Genomic DNA, 20,784 nt, shown 5'->3' with positions numbered 1-20,784 from the left:
AGATTTAGTTAAAATATTAAACAGTCAATGCCTGCAATAGACCCTTTTCACAGTGACGTCAGACAATGGCCGCCATAACTCAAACCTGGGTATCTTTACTTCCGGTGTGATTTTGCCTTGGAAACCAAGCTGAAAAATTCCCGCATTCTCATAATCTTAAGGATATAATAAAAGGTAAGTTTAATAATAACAGCATTTAAGTGTTAGATAGCTGTTATTACTCATTGTAAATTCACAATTCTCTAACTGTGTATAAGATAAACAGCCTCCGATCGGAGAGTAAACCAGCTAGCAGCAGCTTTAGCCACAGTTAGGAAACATATACACCGCCGCCTGTCAGTGATGTAACGTTTAGAGGTTCATTTTCTGTATTAATGGAAAATAAAGGACAGCTTCCAACAACGTTGTTTAGAATAATATTTTAAATATTCTGGGGCTGATTATGTATTTCTGCTCATTTCCAAGCTCAAATGAGCAACTTTACGTTCAAACACAAGTCCCCCAAAAAACGCGACCGGTGAATCATTACTTTTTATGAGTTTAGAAAAAACAAGACAAAAGCCACAAATAACAATTGGGCTTGACGACATTTCTGTTTTTCCAGCAACAAAATGCGCATCTCCATGCACTGTTCATGTTTCTGTTGCTGCTAACTGTCACAGAGTCTCTCCCAAAGACGCACAGAAGGAATAAAAACAAATACAAAAGAAAATATTAATGCGCAGTGATTTGGATAAATAACTTTAATCTGATTACTGGATTTGAAATACGAACTCATTAGATTATTCGTTCCCGAAAAAGTGGTCCAATTAGAGGAAGGCATTACAAAGCAGCGGCGGCACCGGACATCTCTGCTTATAACAAACAAACCCCTATTTTATGGGATGAGTGGCAACTCCAGTCTATAATTTAAGAATCTGATCAAGATTAGAGCCTAAAACGTTATAGTTCAAAAAGAGTAAAACGTTCTGGTTAAGGAACAGTTATGTCACGTAGTTAGCTAGCTAACAAAATTCACTAATGCTAAGCTAACGGTTACGCAAAACAAAAATACCTACCTTCATAGTCAAACAGGTATTGTTCGGTGAAGAAATTGTAGCCTTTGTCTAATTTAGATTTTGTTGTCAGAGTAAATTGGTTTGCAAATCGTGATACATCTTCAAATCTTATTTTAGGCAAATGTTTTAGAGACTGAGTAAACTCCATGCTCCGGTGTTCTGTCTGATCAACATATGCTGTCAGATATATATATATCCCTCTCTGTCTATATATATATATATATATATATGAAATAGACAACTTTACCATTACTTACTATGTACACCGGAACTAAGGATACACAGCTTCGAGCCAAAACGGAAGTTGTGTGACGTCATGTGAAAAGGGTCTATTGGTAACTCTTCTCGTATCCCAAAGGCTAAAGCTAATAGCGCCGCACCTCCTCCTAACTCTATTTCCCGTGTTAGTAATGTAGACTTGCAAAATTTGAGGTTATAAATTATTGAATTAAAAATTGTCTTCTAATAAAACAAAAACAACCACTTTAAAGTGTGAGAGACATGCTGTAAGAAAACGTCTTGGTCGCTGTCATTAGCTACCGGGACTAGCTGTTAGCTTCAGCATCTTCTAGCTATCTATGCTAACTGAAGCCGACATGATAGTTTTCTACAGGAGCCTTGTAACAGGACCTTTCTGTGAAAATCCCAAACTGTACCCAATCAGGTTAACGGAGTACGGATGTCTAAAATACAGAAGAAAACTAAAATTAACATCACTAAATGTTACTCTTGTGTTTCCATGTTGGCTTCACATTGAAAACGAAACTTTGCTCTGCTGCCCCCGAGAGGCCAAAACGTGATTTATTTATACTTTAAGCAAATACAATAATGTAACATCCAGCATTACAGGTTACAGCATTTGACTTCAACAAAGCACATTAGCTTAAAAACAAACAAAACAAAACAACAACAACAACAACAACAAAACAATTGCACAGAAGTTGGGGTCTTGGAGTTGAAACAAGGGGCCAACGCATCTCAGCTCATTTAGTGCACCTTTTTTTTTTTTTCTACCACACAAACCCAAAGGTGTCGATGGTGTGCTCTCTGTTTGAGTCACTAGCAACATTTTTATTCCTCTGTTGGATCCAGATGCGGGTCTCGTCATGTGCCGATCAGGCTCCTTTTCCGTGATGACTCAGTGCCGACTGCTCTGCACTATCAAACTAGCGACTTTTCACTTTGAATCAAACCCGTAGCACTTTACACAACACCGCGCATGACTGAGACCTACTGTATTCGCATGCTTCGAGGCCTCTTGTCTCTTCGGCGCACATGAAAACGGCACTCACTGGAGGTGCAAAAACGGTTCTGCACACGCAAGAAAGAAAGCAGCTGTGTTCTCACATACAAAAACGCACAGAAGCTGTTGCAACCCCTGTCCCAGTTCTCCACTCTCAGATTTGCAGGAGGAAATCCTGAGAAGGAGATAAAAGAATGCAACTGTTCAGACTTATCTGGGACATCAGAGCTGAAAATCTGCAGGTGCTTTGCCTAATGCTGATAAATTTTCTGGAACTGACAGAAGCATTTAACCGCTGCAGTTTATTTTAAATGCACAGCTTTGAATTTCAGTTCAGTCTCTTCCCCCCCAGCTGGTCCACAGCTCTAATGTTTTTAATATGAAAAGAGGGCAAGCGGTAGATTGGGTTCTGACTAAATTGATTAGCTATTATTAGCATTTTGTCGGCATCACTTGGCAGGTTTCATGTGATGAAAGAGCTGTGCCAAGCCAAACTTTGATACTACAAATGAAAATAAAAACATAAATACAGCATTTGTCAAATATCAAAGTATTTCTTTAGTTCATGTACTAAAATCTCTGTCACTTACAACTTAAGAGTGAGGTGACTAATATAATGTCTGAGATATATGGAAGACTACTGAGGGAAAACAGAAGGGAACCAAGAATGGATCCCTGGGTAACACCAGGTTAGATTGGACAAGTATGGATGTTAAAAACCAAAAGTAAAACTTCTTCAAGTGGTTAGGGCCTTCAAATTACTTTTCAAATTTGTGACTATAAAATACTTAGATGTTAGCTGGTCTTGTTCTAAGTGCACAATAAGATAAGTACATACAAATGACAAACAATTGATTTATAATCAAAGTGTGCAAGCTGGAATGTCACTTCAAAACATTTTGAACCTAAAGTTGAGGAGCAATTACAGTCCTTAGATACTTTGATAACATTTCTCACATGTTAAGACCACAGGGCTTTGCATACTTGGATATATAAATGACCAAAATATTCAGCAAATACAACAAACACAGCAGGCATTTTGCTTTCTGATTATGCTGCTGTCATGTTTTACCTCTAAACTGAGCTGGAGGACTGATCAGACAGGAAAGGTGGAGTCCTGTTGTTGCATCCCTCTTGAGTCTGATTTGTTAAGTGAGCATTTCTAAAAGACTCTGGGTGTCCCCCTAAAAAACAACAACAAAAAACAACAATCAAAAACAAGATACAGTATAATTTTATGATGACACAGGAAGTCCCATCGGTTCACCAAAGCACACTTTCACGTCTCAAATTTCCATTGTGTAGCTGCGTCTAACCTGTGTCTGGTGTTCACACACATTCTCTGAGCCACAGATTAAATCAGCGTCTGCCCTGCTGTCGACTGTTTTTATGTTTACTGTTAAAACGGTACGGTCTGTGCCGAGATGCAGGGTGACATAGTTTCATTTCTGTGGTTGCAAACTGATCTTGCCTTTGGCAAACGTCTGCATATCTTTGGATAACTTTCACTTACACAACCAAACACAAGGAAATGTTTCTAACTGCCTAATCTGTTTCTCTCGAAGCAAAAAATATGAAAGTGGGGGTATTAAGTAAAATTGACATTTTTAAGCTTTACATCATGTTATAATGTTATTTTGCCTTTAAAAACACACCTGGAGTGTGGCTTTGATTCATTCATGCATGTTTGAGAAATCTTTTTATCTCTTCGTAGCAACTGTTCAGGGATGGCTAAGCATTTGCTCTCACCAAGCACCGCCTATTTACCCAAAGCCCCTCCCTTGTACATGACCCGCTCAGCTGCTCCAGACTAGCCAGCAGCAATTATCAAACACCTGGTGAAACTTCCTGTCTATTGAGCTCATTACAGGAGCTACTTCTCACTGCAATGCTCCTAAGAACGTTTATAAACTGCATAATGGAGGAGAACTGGTGTAATAACGAAGGCAGCGTTTCAGAAAGAGCAGAAGCTTCTTAAAGAGACAGAGGTCCAATTTCAAGGCGTCAAATTGCAAAGTGAAATTTCTTTTAAGTCATGTTTGATATGCACAGCTTTTCTTTATAACTGAAGATAAAATTAGTCATATTTTCACCACATTATTCATTCATAAATGAATGTTCGCTTTTTTACTCCTAATAAAAATCACCTTTGAAAACCTGAAATTTCCATTAATATTTCTTATTTTTCTATATTTGTTTGCTGATCTGAAACATTCCCAAAAGGGCGATTCTTGTTTTCTTTTTATAACACTCTGATATGTTTTGTCAGTCAGCAGGTCTGTGTCATTATCTGACCAGACTTGCTTCCTGCATTTACCTGTATATGTGTAGATGCACCACAGTCCCCCCATTAAACTGACTCCAACCAGAAAAGCTGCAAAGACGATTCCCATCAGCAGCCCTTCGTGCAACACAAACCCTGCAGACAAGAGCATGAGGCAAGTTAAACTGAGGTTCAGTGAAAGTATTTATCAGACGATACTCACTGCTGCTCTCTGGACTCAGACTCTTCGTTCTTTCACCAGCAGTTGGTTCCAGTTTGGTTACCAGTGAGCTAATGGGCCGGGTGACTACCATGGGCCTGGAGAGGTTTCTGATCTCACACTGACATTGGAATACAGGACAGAGTCAGGAGTTCACCACACACCTGACCTAAAATATTAGGTTATATAAAAAAACGTATAAATAGGGGTGGATGATACCATGGGCGTAGGTTTGGGTAGGGACGGTAGGGACATGTCCCGACCAATATTCACGGGATATGAAAAAGTCCCGACCAATTTTTGCCAAATTGGCTCAAAGAACGTGGATCTACGATCTTTGATTAGCAGCAACAGGCGGTGCGCGGAACGGAAGCTTCTTAGTTTGACATTTATTATGAGCCTCCGAGACCGTGTTGGAACGGTGCTGTCGGGTGGGGGGGGGGGTGGGGGGGGGAGTCAGTTGAATCGTCGACGTTCTTTGATTAGCTGCAAAAGGCGGCGGCTAGCTGGGCACACGCGTCTCCTTCTGAGTCTCCGAGACCATGTCGCCACCAAAAAAGAAAAGGACAGACATTAGAAGTTATTTCGCTACGTCGGCTGTAAGTACAGTGAGTGGACCCATAAGTTAGATATCTATCACGCAACGCATTTGTTGTAAAGTCCGGTGTTTAGTAAGGTCAGCACTGAATGTGAGGTAGAATAGGTCTGTTAATTATGTAATATTTTTTTCACATAGGATGCTCAGACAGCAGAGCAAGGGGCAGAGCAGAACGATGGAGAGGTGGCTGGAGCTTCAGGGCTCCAGGTGAGGTGTTAGTTCTCAGATATGAAATATACTGTGAAATTATCTCAGTAAATATGGCATTTGAAGTGTTAGTCTTAAATTAAGTTAAGCTAGTGTGAATACAAACCAGGTTACGCTTTGTTTGCTCTATAGGAGGCAGTCAGTGTGAGTGCCAGTGACCAGGGAGTATCCAGAGGATATTTCTTTTGATCTTACTTGTAACTTTTGCTGAATTTTGTAAAGGAAAAAGTAAAGTGTTCTTGAACTGATCTGCTGAGTATGACTGTATCTGGTTGTATACACAAGATGTATGATATGGTTATGGTTGGGGGGAGGGGGTTATTAAGCCAATGTGGTTTCCCCCCCCTTCTCAAAAATGTTCGGTGCTCTTGGGCATTTCACTGTGCTGCGGGGGGGGGTGGGGGGGGGGTGTCAAGGTCCCCACCAAAACTCAGACCAAACCTACGCCCTTGGATGATACGGACTTAACGTTTTATTGCGATACTTCGAGGTACAATCGTGACAATGGTAAAAGCAGTCAATAGTTCCTATCATCACTTTTATCGTTATCGCAATAGTACCGCTAAAATATTGTGATAAAACTGTAAGTTCATATCGTCCACACTCATAAGGAACTTTATTCTATGCTTTTTTTTAACCTGATGTCTGGATGATCCTGGAACAAGTGGGGGGATCGGAACCCCACTCTGGCAGCTATTCGCCTCCTGTGTGGTCTCTTCTTCTGCTGAGTCAGTGAGACAAAGGAGGAGGCTGCAGTGGACGAACTGCATGGACTCGTTATAAACCGGCCGCAGGACGAAGCTAAATCTCAACAGTTGCGTTTTTTCCGAATCTCCCACATTTGGCGAGCCGTCGTCTGTTGCCGAGAATCTTCTCCCACTGCGGTCGTTTCTGTCCCCCTCACGTCCGACATCTTCCTCCTCTTCGCCGTCAGCGTCTTCGTCCTCGTCACCACCTGCCTTTACGCCGAGCCTGACGGAGGGATCCGAGGAGCAACCGCCGCTTATCACGGTCCAGAAGGGAGATTTCTTCGGGTCGGACTGGGGAGATACAAAACACGACTCCACTTGCACGGCGTCTGTGAGGGAGGCTTTGACAGAAATCTGCAGCGAGATAGACTTCGAATTAAGAAACTTTCATAGAAGTTTAGAAGCAAAACATAAATAAAAAAATATATATATATTTGAATTAGCGCTGAAACGATTAATCTGATTAATCCTGACTAATCATCTATCTTAATGATTGTCAACTCATATTTAGTAATTCATTTATCGTTAACTGGAGTACACGGTTAAGGAAAGGGGCTATGTTTAATGGAAAATATACACATTTTGCATTAAATCTCCTGTTAAGCACCTGTTGCTATTCAATTATCAATTGGTTAGTGAAAAAAATAATATCACCAGATCAGCCCTACACTATACTGATTTTAAATAAAAGAAAAGAAATTAGATTTTCACATGCTGATGTTCGGAGGATTATTTTAGCTGCAGATGCTACAAATGAGCGCTCACCAAAGGAATGCTGCTATTGCATTTTAAGCAATTAAATGTTTATTTACCTATTTTTAAAAGGGAAATTCAAGTATTTTTTTTTGCATCTTTTAGTTTATTTCTAATATTGTGTAAAAATGGTTAAATAAAAAATTCCACAGAATGTGCAATTTTTTAAATCAGATTAATCAATTAATTGTCAGAATAATTGATTATTAAAATGTTCGTTTTCTTTATCTGAAATCTTGACATTCAATAAGCCGCCGGGGAATATGGTTTATGTTAACAAAAAAAAAAAGTCGGACCGGCGCAGAGACCTCGACAAAGACGCGGTGGTCAGCGGTGATGACACACGGCCCGGTCCACGTCCGCTCATAGCTGTCGGTGACATAGAGCCTCAGCTGCAGAGCGGGGCCTGATGTGATTACGGGGACCAGCAGATGGTGGGGAGTCGGGGCTGACTCTGGACCCCGCCGTGCCCCCCGTGCGAACCGTCCAATCAGAGGAAGGGTCACGTTGTCATCATCAGCAGCAGATTTTGAGGGGCTGGTGGCAAAGCAGCTTATCTGACAGGGAAAATGAGAAAAGCAGGTGAGTTCTTCTAAAAGTACTGATGCGCTTTAAAAAAATGTGAGTTTTGCTTATTAGTTGGAATAGATGAACACCTATAGGACGGCAGCGTTGTGAGGTGAAAGAAAAATAAAACATGTTTTTTTTCTTATAAACTAAGATCTGATAAGTGTGGTGTGCATTTATGTTTAATCCATGTAATCTGTTACCATTAAATAAAATCTAGTGAAACTATGTTCCTTCTAAAGTCACCTAAACTGTAAACAGAGTTCACACTGGCAATTTTTCATCTGCATAAAAACCAACAGCCCACCATAAAACACGGTGGTGGCAGCATCATGCTGCAAGTAAAATTAGGAAAGCTGGACAGAGTCTGTGGAAAGACATGAAAGTTGACGTTCGTCCAATCAGATTGATCCTCAACTATTTAACAAAAAAATTAAAAGTCCTCACTTTTCACAAATATTTCTCTGTTTCAAGTCTGGTTTCCGTCAGTATATCAAATAAAATCCCAAAGACAGACAGTAAAGTAAAAACTGTAAGTAAATGATTCAATGTAGCCTGCTGGGTTTCCTTTGATAAAATCTTTTTAAAAATACTTTGAATACTTTGAGCCTACTGCACTGTCGGATAACCGGGACCAATTAGATTTATGTAAGAGACGATATTTCTTGTGAATTGGTGCTATATAAACAAATTGAACGGAAACTGAACTGGAAGATTTTTTTTTACATTTCAATGAACTTTTGAAAGAACTCACATGTACGCCAAAGGTCCTGTTCTCTCCGTGTGCAGCGACGCTCTGCGGCTGGGCTCGCCATAGCAACAACTGATCATAAAACAGAATAAACACACACTATCAAAACATAAACACAAAAAACAACTCAACTTTAAGTTCTCTCATGTTCTCTCATGTTATCTGAGGTAACTTTCAGTAAGGTTTCACTATTTAATTTATTCATCAACGGCACCAAAAGCAACAATTAAGACCATATAAACAGGAAAATATATTTTATGTAACACCACAATTAGTTTTGCTTTTAAAAAAAATATTTTTCTTTGCTTTTTGCCTCTGAACTGACATCATCTTCCCAACTATTTGCCTCTTTTGATAAGATCCACTTTTAGTCCTCAGCGAATTCAGTGACTTTCTGGTCAACATGACACGGGGCACGAGTCACAAAAGGCCAGTCGATACATTAGACAGAACATTAGGCACAGCAGCAGACGTCTAATGGCTTTTAAGCAAGATGAATAATAAAACACTGCTGGTGTCACTGCTACAGCTGATCATTGCTCAGAAAAACTGACAGTAAAGCTCCCAATATGCAAAAATAAAATGATGTAAAGCGTAAAGTTTCTTCCTCCTCTAGAGGTTGGTCAACCAATGCCTTGTCTCCAATCTTAAACCACTATAAAAAAAATTTAGTGCTTCTTTTGCTTAGTGATACTTATATAAATATGTTTATACAAGTAATACACACATTATATGAAATGCTAACAAAAACGCATCTGAATCAAGTTCTGTTCCACTCAAACAAGTGAGTTTCAACCAATAATAAAATGTTAGCAAAATCTCTGATCTTAGTAAGTGGGCTGGCATTTATTGTTAGAAAACAGACTCCAAATGGCTCTTAATAATTTGGCTGAAAAAGTGCGGAATCAATAATAATAAAAAAAGAGAGATATAACAAATCCAGGTTTTGGCAGTTTTTAATTTTTGAGTGGAATAATTTCCACAACAGAAATGTACGTAATAATTGGGATAATATCATGTAAAATCAACTTTGAGCTTTTAATAATATTATAATATTATTCTGTCATCAATAACACATCTAGAGTGGCAACCATTCAGCTGTGCAAAACGCCTGGGTGGGCGTAGCTCTGCCTCTGAGCCTCACAGAGCAGCATGACTTCCTGACTCAGCTCCTTCAGACTAGCCAACAACAATTAGCAAACACCTGGTGGGCCTGCCCGTCTGCTGAGCTGTTATAGAAGCTACTTCTCAGTGCAATGCTGATAAAAATGTTAAGGGGTTAACATAGGAGCCATGTTGTGATGACTTCCTGAAGGTGGAGTTTCAGAAGGAGCAGGGGTTTCTTAAAGAGACAGATGCCCAATTTCAAGGTGTTAAATTAGGAAGTAAAATTTCTTTTAAGTCATATTTTATACATAGAGCACTTTTATAACAACTGAAGCTAACATAGTTATTTGCTGATGCTATAAAATGGCACTATGTGCCTGGAAAACTCATAATACTGTCCCTATAAAATGATTTTCTGTTCATTTGCACCACCACCATATCTGTTGTTTTCTTTAAAATTATTCATACACCCTGAATCTTTTTTCATGTTACAACTACAGATGTCAATGTACTGTTTATTATGTAGTAAACAAAAAATAAAGCAATATTTATTATAAAAGAGAAAGTTTTGAGTATTTTTTGAAACAAATTTGAAAAAGCGGAGCATCCATTTGTACTTTGAGACGATACATTTTAGATTACATCTGCAGGGATGTGTCTCTACTTCCTTACAGAGAATCTGTATTTAGGATGTAAAAGAATGTTGTTGTTTTTTCATCATGCTGAGCACACTCTGAGAAACTCTCACCATGTTTTTGTACAGCACCCCTCTGGGCTCTTCCTGCAGAATCCCCTCAGTTCCGCAGAAAATGATCGGCAGCGCTAACAGGAAGTGGCTCCCATTCGACATGGCCTGGCATCTCTGGTCCCGCAGCGTCATGGCAACAGCTGGCAAAGACAAGCTCTGGAGGAGACAACCCAGGGAATCCATTTAACTACAAACACACAGGACAAAATTCAGATCTGAACTAGTAGAAAAGCTTCAACTGGCACCAGGCGGTCACAGCTGAAACCAAAATGTTTACATACATTGTATGGAGACAAAAAAAAAAAACTTTATTGTTTAGGTCAGTTAGAATTATCAAAATTATTTCTATTTGCTAAGACTACTATGCATCTACAGGATATAGAATAAAACAGGTGATGAGTTTCTTTCTAATCAGTAATAAACTAAAATATAAGCTAGAATTAACATTTAATTAACTTAAATGTTAATTCTGATGCTTACTTTCTGATTGGCTGACAGACAAACTCATAAAGCTGCTTTGCTCTTCAGACTAGCTTAGCTAGCAGGAAATGGAAAAGTTTCTGACAAGGACGCTGCCACAACCCCCCCAATAAAACTATGAGAATAAAATCAGTTTTCATGTGATTAAAATAATCACATGAAATGTGATTATTTCATGTGAAATAATCACATTTCACATAAAATATCTTCTTAAAAGAAGATATTTTGATTATCTTCTTTTAATCAAAAAGCAGATTGTGATGAAAAATGGTATTATTTGGCTATAAAGTCATAATATATTATGTGATAATAAAATTTTCCTACTCATGGCCATCTAAAATCAGACTGTATGAAGTTAGCATTTATGCTAAGTGAATGTAATAGAATAGTGACTAAAAAAAATTCTAAATCTTGATGTTTCTTTACATATTTTGGAGAATTACTCAACATATTGAAGTAGACAGCCTATCTTTAGTGACATAAAACATTCATCGGAACAATTAACTTCTATGTTTGAAGACCTTGAGTTTTTGTTGGTCCACCGTCACACTGAGGAGCCCGCCATCGCAGTTCACCACTGGTAATCTCTCTTGGCCTGAAGGGACCAAAAAGAAGACAGGAAGGCAGAGATGGAAGAGCTCAAATTTTACAAACAATAGATCTGATCTGTACCTTAAAGCAACAGTACGTACAACCGGGAAGCTGGAGAATGTGATCAAGGAAACCCAGGTAAATAAAAGTAACAGCCAATGCAAATGTGCGCAGAACTTTGTCGAATGTCATCATCCTTACATTACTTCCAGTCATCTTCTTCTTTGTGGTTTCCGCTAGTAGTAACATCCGGTTGTTGATCATGTGACTTGTGTGATGTGGATAAAAGTGTTTCTGTTGCAGTTTTGCAAAATAAACAGATTTCTGAAAGGGCCGAACAACCCACCATTTTCTTTATTGAAAAACAGGTTGTTTTTTTTAAATTGTCTTTCCTTTGAGTGAATTTATTTTCAAAAGGTCAAATTGCCCAATTATATGGGCAATAGAAACGTAGCTAATGTGGGCAAGATTTCCATGTATGGGTATTATATGGTTAGAATAATGGGCCTAAGATATGACTCTCCTCAGGTTACATAATGGCCATATATTCATTTTTTTGTTGGTGCAGAACAAATCAGAATCTAAGGAGAGATCATTATCGGTCTTACATTATATTGTGTTATACATACATTACATAGATTAATCACACAAACAGGTGTTTTTTTTTGTCATAATTTTTGTTAATTATGATGTTTTTCTGCTTATGGCTGATGAAAACACGACATTTTAAGATTAGAATATCACATCGCTCAGTAAAAGACATTTGTAATAAAGAAATGTGGCCTTAAAGAGTGTTTAAAACCCCCTAAAAAGTTGTTATTCTCAAAGGTGACGGACATGTATCTGTCAAATAAGCTTCATATATTCGTATATTCTAGTTTACTGAGTAGGATGGCACATAACAAAAGAGACAGAAGGAACCTACTTGTCCCACTTTCTGCCAGCTGGATCACAAAGCGATTGGCCAGCTCAGCCTCAGTGTACGACCTAATGTCGGTGTAGCCGCTCTCAGTGGCCCAAACCAGAGGACCAGAGCCGGCAGACGGCTCAGATAAGAGCCTGCTGGACATGGTTACGTTGGGCTCTGGTGGAAACGGCAACAAGACGCTATTGGAGGACTGAAATGAAAGAAATTACAAGCATTAACCGCACATGTGGTCGGGCACACTGCAAAGAAGTTTTAATCTAGTTTCTAGTGCAAATATCTTAAAACACTTCTAATAAGACAAAACAAGCTTGCAATAACTTTTCAGTAACATAAAGGAGATTGTTTTTATGTCAATAATTCCTTAATATTGATGAAAAAGTACTTGTGAAATAATAACTAATACTTTTTCACAAATATAAAGGAATTCTTGACTTAAAACAAGCTCCTATTTCTTACTGAAAAGTTACTTGTAAGTTAGTTTTGTCCTATTTCAAGTGTACTAAGATATTTGCACTAGAATCTAGTCCAAAACTAATTAGTAAGATTCTGTGTTTTTGCAGTGTATGAACTGTAATTATATTTTTATTCCTGCATGTTAAATCTGTCAGCTCAACTGGCTGTTATATTAGATCATGTAAAATGTGATTCGAGCCTTACGTGAACAGAGACGTGACCCCTGATCTCTGTGGCTGTAATCACCCAGGTGACTGGGACCGAGCTGCTCAGAACCAGAATAACCTCATGGGGTTCTGAAGTGGCCACCGGGGGCACCAGAGAGACTGTGACGTTGCCCTGCAGAGAGCTGAGAGAAAACGATGCTTCGTTTTGTTTCCTTGTGGGTTCAACAGAAAAACGTCGGATCTTAACTCTGGACCCACCCTCTGATCCAGGATCCTGCTGAACGCAGCCTGATCACATGGACTTCAGGACTGGCCTCGCTCCCTCTGGGATAGCTGCAGCCCTTCACTGTTTGCGGCTGCAGGTCAGAGGTCATGTAATTAGGAAACAGGAAGGAGGACTGAAGCTGGCACACAGCAGGAAGGGTCGGATCTGTGACACGGAGCCAAAGCAAGAGAGAATTATTTATTTATTTTTTACACTCCAAAAATCTGGAACTAACTTCCAGAAAACTGCAAAACCGCCGAAACACCGACGTCCTTTAAATCAAGGCTAAAAACTCACCTGTTTACATTTGATTTTGATTCAAAATAACTGGAACATTTATTAAAAAAAAAAAAAAAAAACTGACGTACATTTAATGATGAATACTGTTGATGATTTTCACAAACTTTGGTGTTTGTTTCGTAAGTGTGTTATGATTTTATCATGTAAAGCACTTTGCTTTGGTTGCTAAAATGTGCTACACAATTAAACACGCCCTTACTTTAATGAACTTAATTTCACAAAATATTTCTCAACAAACTCCCAAAGAGGGGAAATGATTGCTGAGTCACTGCACTGACGTGAAATTGAACAACTTATCCTCAAAACATAAGCTTTCAAATAAAGTTGACCCACTGCTAATGACTCCAGTGCAAACCACATTATCGCGATGATTTCTGTACAATTAAAATTACACGTGAATAACTTTGTTCACATGATACGTCATTAAAACTCACACCGCACCGTCATGCTCAAACTACTTCCTGTCTTCTTTGTGGTTTATTCCAGTAAGAATGTCCGGTTGTTGATCATGTGACTCGTGCGATTTGAAAAAAGTGTTTCCATTGAAATTTCGTGAAATAAACCAATTTCAATACAGCTTAAAAAACACCTCATCCAAGCAATAAAAAAAACTTTTTATTGAAATCGAGTTTTTTCAAAATTGCTGTGTTTCCCTTAAGCAAATTTATTTCCAAAATGTCAAATTGCACAAAAAAGTGGTTAATGGAAACGCAGCTAGTCGCTCCTGTGCTTACAACCTTTACTTCCAGGGTCTCGGTTCTTCTGTAAATTCTCCATAAACATAATCCATCCTGGATTAATAAAATAGCAGCCCATTCGTTCTCAAAAGTCCTGCCTTCAATCATTTTGAAGGTTGTCGCTACACTTTGTTTTTTAATTACAGTGTAGTTTCTCTCTCCCTCACCTTCTCCCAGGTGGATGTAAACTTGATTGCCCTGCTTCGTGTGGACCAGTGAGGACAGGTTGCCATGGTGCTTCATCGCCCAGCGGTGCAGCGTGTGGAGGCGAAAAGGCAACGAAGGAACTGTTCGAATGCTCAAGCGTAGATTCTGTGATTGGACGCTGGAGTTTGGAGACACCTAGCAGGTCATTTAAAAAAGGAGTCTGAAATCAAATATTTGTGATCATAGTCTTTTTTTTTTTCCTGCTCTTTCTGACTGACCTGCACCAGCACTGGGAAGTCAGGGGGCAGCAGCTCAGCCTCCAACCACCAGCTGACTGGAAGTATGGAGCTGAGCACCAGGTGGAGGGCCCTGAGAGGGCCGCTGGGCGGATTCAGAGGCTTCAGGAACACAGTCACCTAGAGATAGGAGAAAAAAACTGGTGTGAAAGATCGACAAAAATTTATCTATTTATAGAACCTTACAAAAGGTTTTATACGCCTTCACATTGGTCATATTTTGTCATTAAACTTTATTGCATTTTATTAGCACTTTATGTGATGTACCGTTGGAAAGTGTAAAGTTGAAAGGAAATCACAGTTTCAACAGTTTTCAAATTGTGGCATACATTGGTATTCAGCGTTCTTTACTTTGCTCCCTCTAAATTAAACCCAGTGCCACCAACTGGCTTCGGATGGTCAAAAATAATAATAAATGTGATTTAATGTGTGGAATTTATTATTAAATAGAAAAAAAAATCTAAAAATAATTATCAATTTTATTTTGAAGTTTTAGCCCTCTTTCTATATTTATTTAATTGTCCTTGACAAATGAATAAATAACTTATGGAAAATGGCTAACCTGCTAGCTTTCTAGCTAACTAGCTAACGATGAAAGGTTGCTGCTCCGTCTGTCCCTCGGCCAATCAGTGAACAGCGTCACCCACCAAACCAGGGCCGAAGCAGGGACCTAAAAAGCAGGACCAGCCCCGGAAAAAAGCCGGTGGAAAAGGGGCTACCTTCTCCACTGGTTCATTGCTCACAGTTTTAATTAATTTCACGACACAACAGCCTTTACCACAATAGTAAGTAGTAATATTTATTTGCTTTTTATGAAGAAACATATCAACTACATATCATATTGCGTTTTGTCAGTTTTCATTGTAGAAATGAGAAATACCGTTGTGTTTTAGAGATACTGAGCATGAATATTTTAAGCTGCAGATGGAAAACATCCAATTTCTCTCAGTTTATGAGAAACTGCAGAGCAACAGGCAGCTCAGAGTCCCCAATGCACAACCTACCGGTGAAACACCGTTACTGTACCCATCATCTTTAATCCCTGTTAACAAATAAAATATCTTCTTATCATAACCCCATAAACATTTAAAGAAATGCATGTTCTTTTTTTCGCTTTTGTGGGCACACCAGTGGGCATCACAAGAGGTTTGACTGATAGACCGGCCCATCAGGTCATGTAGTTGTTCCATTGACACTTTGCCCTATGTCTGTTAGGAGATGGAACCCAAATAACAAATAAAAATGGGTAGGGCGGTAAAGTGGAGGGTCCAATGGTTCCCTGACTCCTCCTGTTAAGCTGTGCAAATCACTGCCAGTTCAGACTTGCGGGAATAATGCATTTAGTGCACACAGATTTTTTTATTTCATAGCGCATGCTCACTGCCTGCTATTTTTACCCTTAGCAACAGTTGCCATGCTTCTGACAATGATGTCATCAGCATGACTTCAAATGATGTCTGTGTCATGAGGCCCTTCTGAGGATGACTTTATGATGTCATAGAGTCCATGACATAACCAACTGATCAGTTAATTCTCTGATCAGTTACCACAAATCAGTCGACACAAGGTTCATTTGAACGTTTTAGCTCACCACAATAAAGATGACTGACGAAAACCCACAGAGGCAAATGGATGTGAAGCCTGAGGTCTCTTTTTGGACGAAAGTGAAGAAAACATTGTCCAACAAAGTCCATCCTGGTCAAAAAAGTCCAAATTACAAAAAAAGAGACTTTCTCAGCAAACTTCTGTGGGAAGTAATTGAAAAGGCTGCAGATGGATCAACTCTGCATCTTGTCCGACAAATCTTTGAAGAACAACATCGGAAAATTTTGACCTTGCTTTTAAGAAAAACTGGAGATATAAATGTGAACGTACTCTTGAAGGTGTCAGAAGAGCTCGGGGAAAGGATATTCCAGAGTATTGCGAGAGATGCATTCCACTTTGCCAGTGGACTGCATTTAATCACACTGCTCGATTACCCAGAAGGACACGAAGTTATTGTGGAAAAATTCAAAAAGCACCTGGAGAATCCTGTTCGTCCAAAGAAGATGTTAACATCTACAAAAAGAAAGATCCGAAAGACTTTGTTTCCTACTGAGGACTTGTACGCAGATGAAAACTGCCTGAGTGAGGATTATACTCAGGCAACCATGGATCCTGAACAATTTTTGAGGGACGCAAACAGGATGGGCTTCAGACGTGGAACAGAAGACGAAAGGAGAGTTATGGTGGAAAAGATCCTTTGGAGATTGATTTACAAGTCTAGTAATAGATCTAGCTATGGGGCTTACAAACAGAAGCACACCGAACCAGTCCAGAGAAAGCTTGCTCTAAAAATCTGGAAAGAAGTCAAAGATATCGATTTTGTGTTTTTTGACAAAATTGAGAAAAAACTCTGCCGAGATATCTTGAAACTTCTCTGTGGCAATGAAGATGTGGTTAGAGAACTGCTCTTCAAAATGATCAAAAGCGACAACGCAATTGTGATTTACAAGGTTGTAGAGTGCTTTAGAAGAACCCTGGCACGACCGCGGAAAATCAATCTCCGAGACACCTTTCTTCAAAAGGCATGGGGGCTCATCAAAAAGGCTACATGTTGTAGAGACGATTCAGATGAAGAAGAGAGGCAAGAACCCACCAAGACTGGACCAAACGTTGAGTTTAATCCACGCTTAGCTGGGCCTCTAAATTTGGTCAACTCAGAGGTCGGTACTGACTCGGAGGAGTCAGGGCCGGTCTCCGAGTCAGGACCTGCCTCAGAGTTAGGACATGTCACAGAGTCAGGTCCTGTCTCTGAGACGGGACCTGCCTCAGAGTCAGAACAGACCTCTGCGACAGGAACTGCCCCAGAGTCAGGACCTGCTTCAGAGTCAGGACTTGTCACCGAGTCAGGACCTGTCTCCGAGTTAGGACCTGTCACAGAGTCAGGACCTGTCTCTAAGACGGGACCTGCCTCAGAGTCAGAACAGACCTTTGAGAAGGGACCTGCCTCAGAGTCAGGAGCTGTCTCCGAGTCAGGACCTGCCTCGAGTCTGGACAGATGTCTGAGTCAGGTCCTGTCTTTGAGTCAGGACCTGTCTCAGAGTTAGGACCTGTCTCCGAGTCAGGACCTGCCTCCGAGTTATGACCTGTCTCCGAGTCAGGACCTGTCTCAGAGTCAAGACCTGTCTCCGAGTCAGGACCCGTCTCCGAGTTAGGACCTGTCTCCAAGTCAGGACCTGCCTCAGAGTCAGAACAGACCTCTGAGACAGGACCTGCCTCAGAGTCAGGACAGACCTCTGCGTCAGGACCTGTCTCAGAGTCAGGACCTGTCTACGAGTCAGGACCTGTCTCAGAGTTAGGACCTGTCTCTCAGACGGGACCTGCCTCAGAGTCAGAACAGACCTCTGCGACAGGAACTGCCCCAGAGTCAGGACCTGCGTCAGAGTCAGGACCTGTCACCGAGCCAGGACCTGTCTCCGAGTTAGGACCTGTCTGCAAGTCAGGACCTGCCTCAGAGTCAGAACAGACCTCTGAGATGGGAACTGCCTCAGAGTCAGGACAAACCTCTGCATCAGGACCTGTCTCAGAGTCAGGACCTGTCTCCGAGTCAGGACCTGCCTCGAGTCTGGGCAGATGTCTGAGTCAGGACCTGTCTCTGAGTCAGGACCTGACTCAGACATCTGCCCAGACTCGAGGCAGGTCCTGACTCGGAGACAGGACCTGTCTCCGAGTTAGGACCTGTCTCCAAGTCAGGACCTGCCTCAGAGTCAGAACAGACCTCTGAGACGGGACCTGCCTCAGAGTCAGAACAGACCTCTGAGACGGGACCTGCCTCAGAGTCAGGACCTGTCTCCGAGTAAGGACCTGCCTCGAGTCTAGACAGATGTCTGAGTCAGGTCCTGTCTTTGAATCAGGACCTGTCTCAGAGTTACGACCTGTCTCCGAGTCAGGACCTGCCTCGAGTCTGGACAGATGTCTGAGTCAGGACCTGTCTACGAGTCAGGACCTGTCTACGAGTCAGGACCTGTCTCAGAGTTAGGACATGTCTCTCAGACGGGACCTGCGTCAGAGTCAGGACCTGTCACCGAGCCAGGACCTGTCTCCGAGTTAGGACCTGTCTCCAAGTCAGGACCTGCCTCAGAGTCAGAACAGACCTCTGAGACGGGACCTGCCTCAGAGTCAGGACAAACCTCTGCATCAGGACCTGTCTCAGAGTCAGGACCTGTCTCCGAGTCAGGACCTGCCTCGAGTCTGGACAGATGTCTGAGTCAGGTCCTGTCTTTGAGTCAGGACCTGTCTCAGAGTTAGGACGTCTCAGAGTTAGGACCTGAATCCAAGTTAGGACCTGTCTCAGAATCAGGACCTGTCTCCGACTTAGGACCTGTCTCCGAGTCAGGACCTGTCTCAGAGTCAAGACCTGTCTCAGAGTCAGGACCTGTCTCCGAGTTAGGACCTGTCTCCAAGTCAGGACCTGCCTCAGAGTCAGAACAGACCTCTGAGACGGGACCTGCCTCAGAGTCAGGACAAACCTCTGCATCAGGACCTGTCTCAGAGTCAGGACCTGTCTACGAGTCAGGACCTATCTCAGAGTCAAGATCTGTCTCAGAGTCAGGACCTGTCTCAGAGTTAGGACCTGTCTCAGAGTTAGGACATGTCTCAGAGTTAGGACCTGAATCCAAGTTAGGACCTGTCTCCGAGTCAGGACCTGTCTCAGAGTCAAGACCTGTCTCCGAGTCAGGACCTGTCTCCGAGTTAGGACCTGTCTCCAAGTCAAGACCTGCCTCAGAGTCAGAACAGACCTCTGAGACGGGACCTGGCTCAGAGTCAGGACAGACCTCTGCGTCGGGACCTGTCTTAGAGTCAGGACCTGTCTCAGAGTCAGGACCTGTCTACGAGTCAGGACCTGTCTCAGAGTTAGGACCTGTCTCTCAGACGGGACCTGCCTCAGAGTCAGAACAGACCTCTGCGACAGGAACTGCCCCAGAGTCAGGACCTGCGTCAGAGTCAGGACCTGTCACCGAGCCAGGACCTGTCTCAGAGTCAGGACCTGTCTCCGAGTCAGGACCTGCCTCGAGTCTGGACAGATGTCTGAGTCAGGTCCTGTCTTTGAGTCAGGACCTGTCTCAGAGTTAGGACGTCTCAGAGTTAGGACCTGAATCCAAGTTAGGACCTGTCTCAGAATCAGGACCTGTCTCCGAGTTAGGACCTGTCTCCGAGTCAGGACCTGTCTCAGAGTCAAGACCTGTCTCCGAGTCAGGACCTGCCTCAGAGTCAGAACAGACCTCTGAGACGGGATCTGCCTCAGAGTCAGGACAGACCTCTGCGTCAGGACCTGTCTCAGAGTCAGGACCTGTCTACGAGTCAGGACCTGTCTCAGAGTTAGGACCTGTCTCTCAGACGGGACCTGCCTCAGAGTCAGAACAGACCTTGTTGTTGCACAACACCCCCCCCCTTCTCTCTCTCTACTTCCTCTTCTGAGAGGAGGGAGATGTTGCTCCCAGCTCTCCGTCTAACGGGTGAATTGAGTTTCCTAAATCTGCCGAGATTTACCCTACCCAGAACTGAAGTAAACTCTGTTTAAGCTGGGTGCGAGAAAGACTAGCCTGGTTTCTAACGACCTCCATCCAGATGTCCCACCCTTTTTCACCCTGTGAATTAGCCAGATAGAGTAGCCCGGAATCAGCTAGTTTCACAGAGCACACCTGTTAACGGTCGCTCTTTCTCTTATTACAACTTGCACTTGTTATTGAACCAGGTTGGTTTTAGTGACTCGGGCGAGTCCCAAGGGTGTTGTTTTAGTTTTGGCTAAAAGCAACCTATAAAACATTTTCCACTTTCTCCTCCCAGAATCAAACTTCATAGCTATTTTACACCATCAAAGAACTTTAAGGTGACTCATTAACTGAATGTCCACAACATCTTTTAGATTTTCTTAATGCTAAGTATTTTTATTAGTAAGGCAGTTTTGCAAGGGTCAGTACAGCTTAAATCAGTAGCAGAAATAATCAAATAAGTAAAATCAATAATCTAGCCTATCTTTCCCTAATGCTGACACTGTGAACTAAAAAAGGGAAACTTTGAGAGAGACGGATGGTGTTTGGCATTTTGAACCCCAGAACTGGCCTGATGATGAAAAAGGTGTTGCAGCAGCAGGAGGCTCCCAGTACAGGAAGA

The 20,784-nt window shown here is 41.5% G+C and overlaps 1 protein-coding gene across 1 annotated transcript; it reads right to left on the bottom strand.

The window, feature by feature from the left end:
- Window positions 1–1,824: 1,824 nt before the first annotated feature.
- On the bottom strand, window positions 1,825–12,405 carry engl (endoglin, like). Its single transcript, XM_015008596.2, has 10 exons — window positions 12,261–12,405; window positions 11,266–11,339; window positions 10,265–10,420; window positions 8,413–8,481; window positions 7,400–7,648; window positions 6,228–6,692; window positions 4,788–4,905; window positions 4,619–4,720; window positions 3,374–3,485; window positions 1,825–2,476 (listed from the first exon to the last, which is right to left on the bottom strand). The coding sequence occupies exons 1-9, from the start codon at window positions 12,403–12,405 to the stop codon at window positions 3,376–3,378; spliced, it is 1,488 nt and encodes a 495-aa protein (XP_014864082.2). The 3' UTR covers window positions 1,825–2,476; window positions 3,374–3,375.
- Window positions 12,406–20,784: the final 8,379 nt, after the last annotated feature.

This window comes from Poecilia mexicana, unplaced genomic scaffold (assembly GCF_051168715.1).
Source record: "Poecilia mexicana isolate PSO_F unplaced genomic scaffold, ASM5116871v1 scaffold_8, whole genome shotgun sequence".
Taxonomy (NCBI): domain Eukaryota; kingdom Metazoa; phylum Chordata; class Actinopteri; order Cyprinodontiformes; family Poeciliidae; genus Poecilia; species Poecilia mexicana.
Note: the sequence above shows the minus strand (reverse complement) of the source record. Positions and strands in the feature narration are given on the sequence as shown.

Bases quoted from the DNA above. Each gene is read 5' to 3' on its own strand.
- engl (XM_015008596.2), bottom strand. From the start codon at position 12,405: ATGTCCAGCAGGCTCTTATCTGAGCCGTCTGCCGGCTCTGGTCCTCTG. The intron at 4,906-6,227 runs GTTAAAAAAAAG...TTCCAATGTCAG, and splicing joins CAGGATCATCCAGACATCAG to TGTGAGATCAGAAACCTCTC. The intron at 4,721-4,787 runs GTGAGTATCGTC...TCTTGTCTGCAG, and splicing joins TCTGAGTCCAGAGAGCAGCA to GGTTTGTGTTGCACGAAGGG.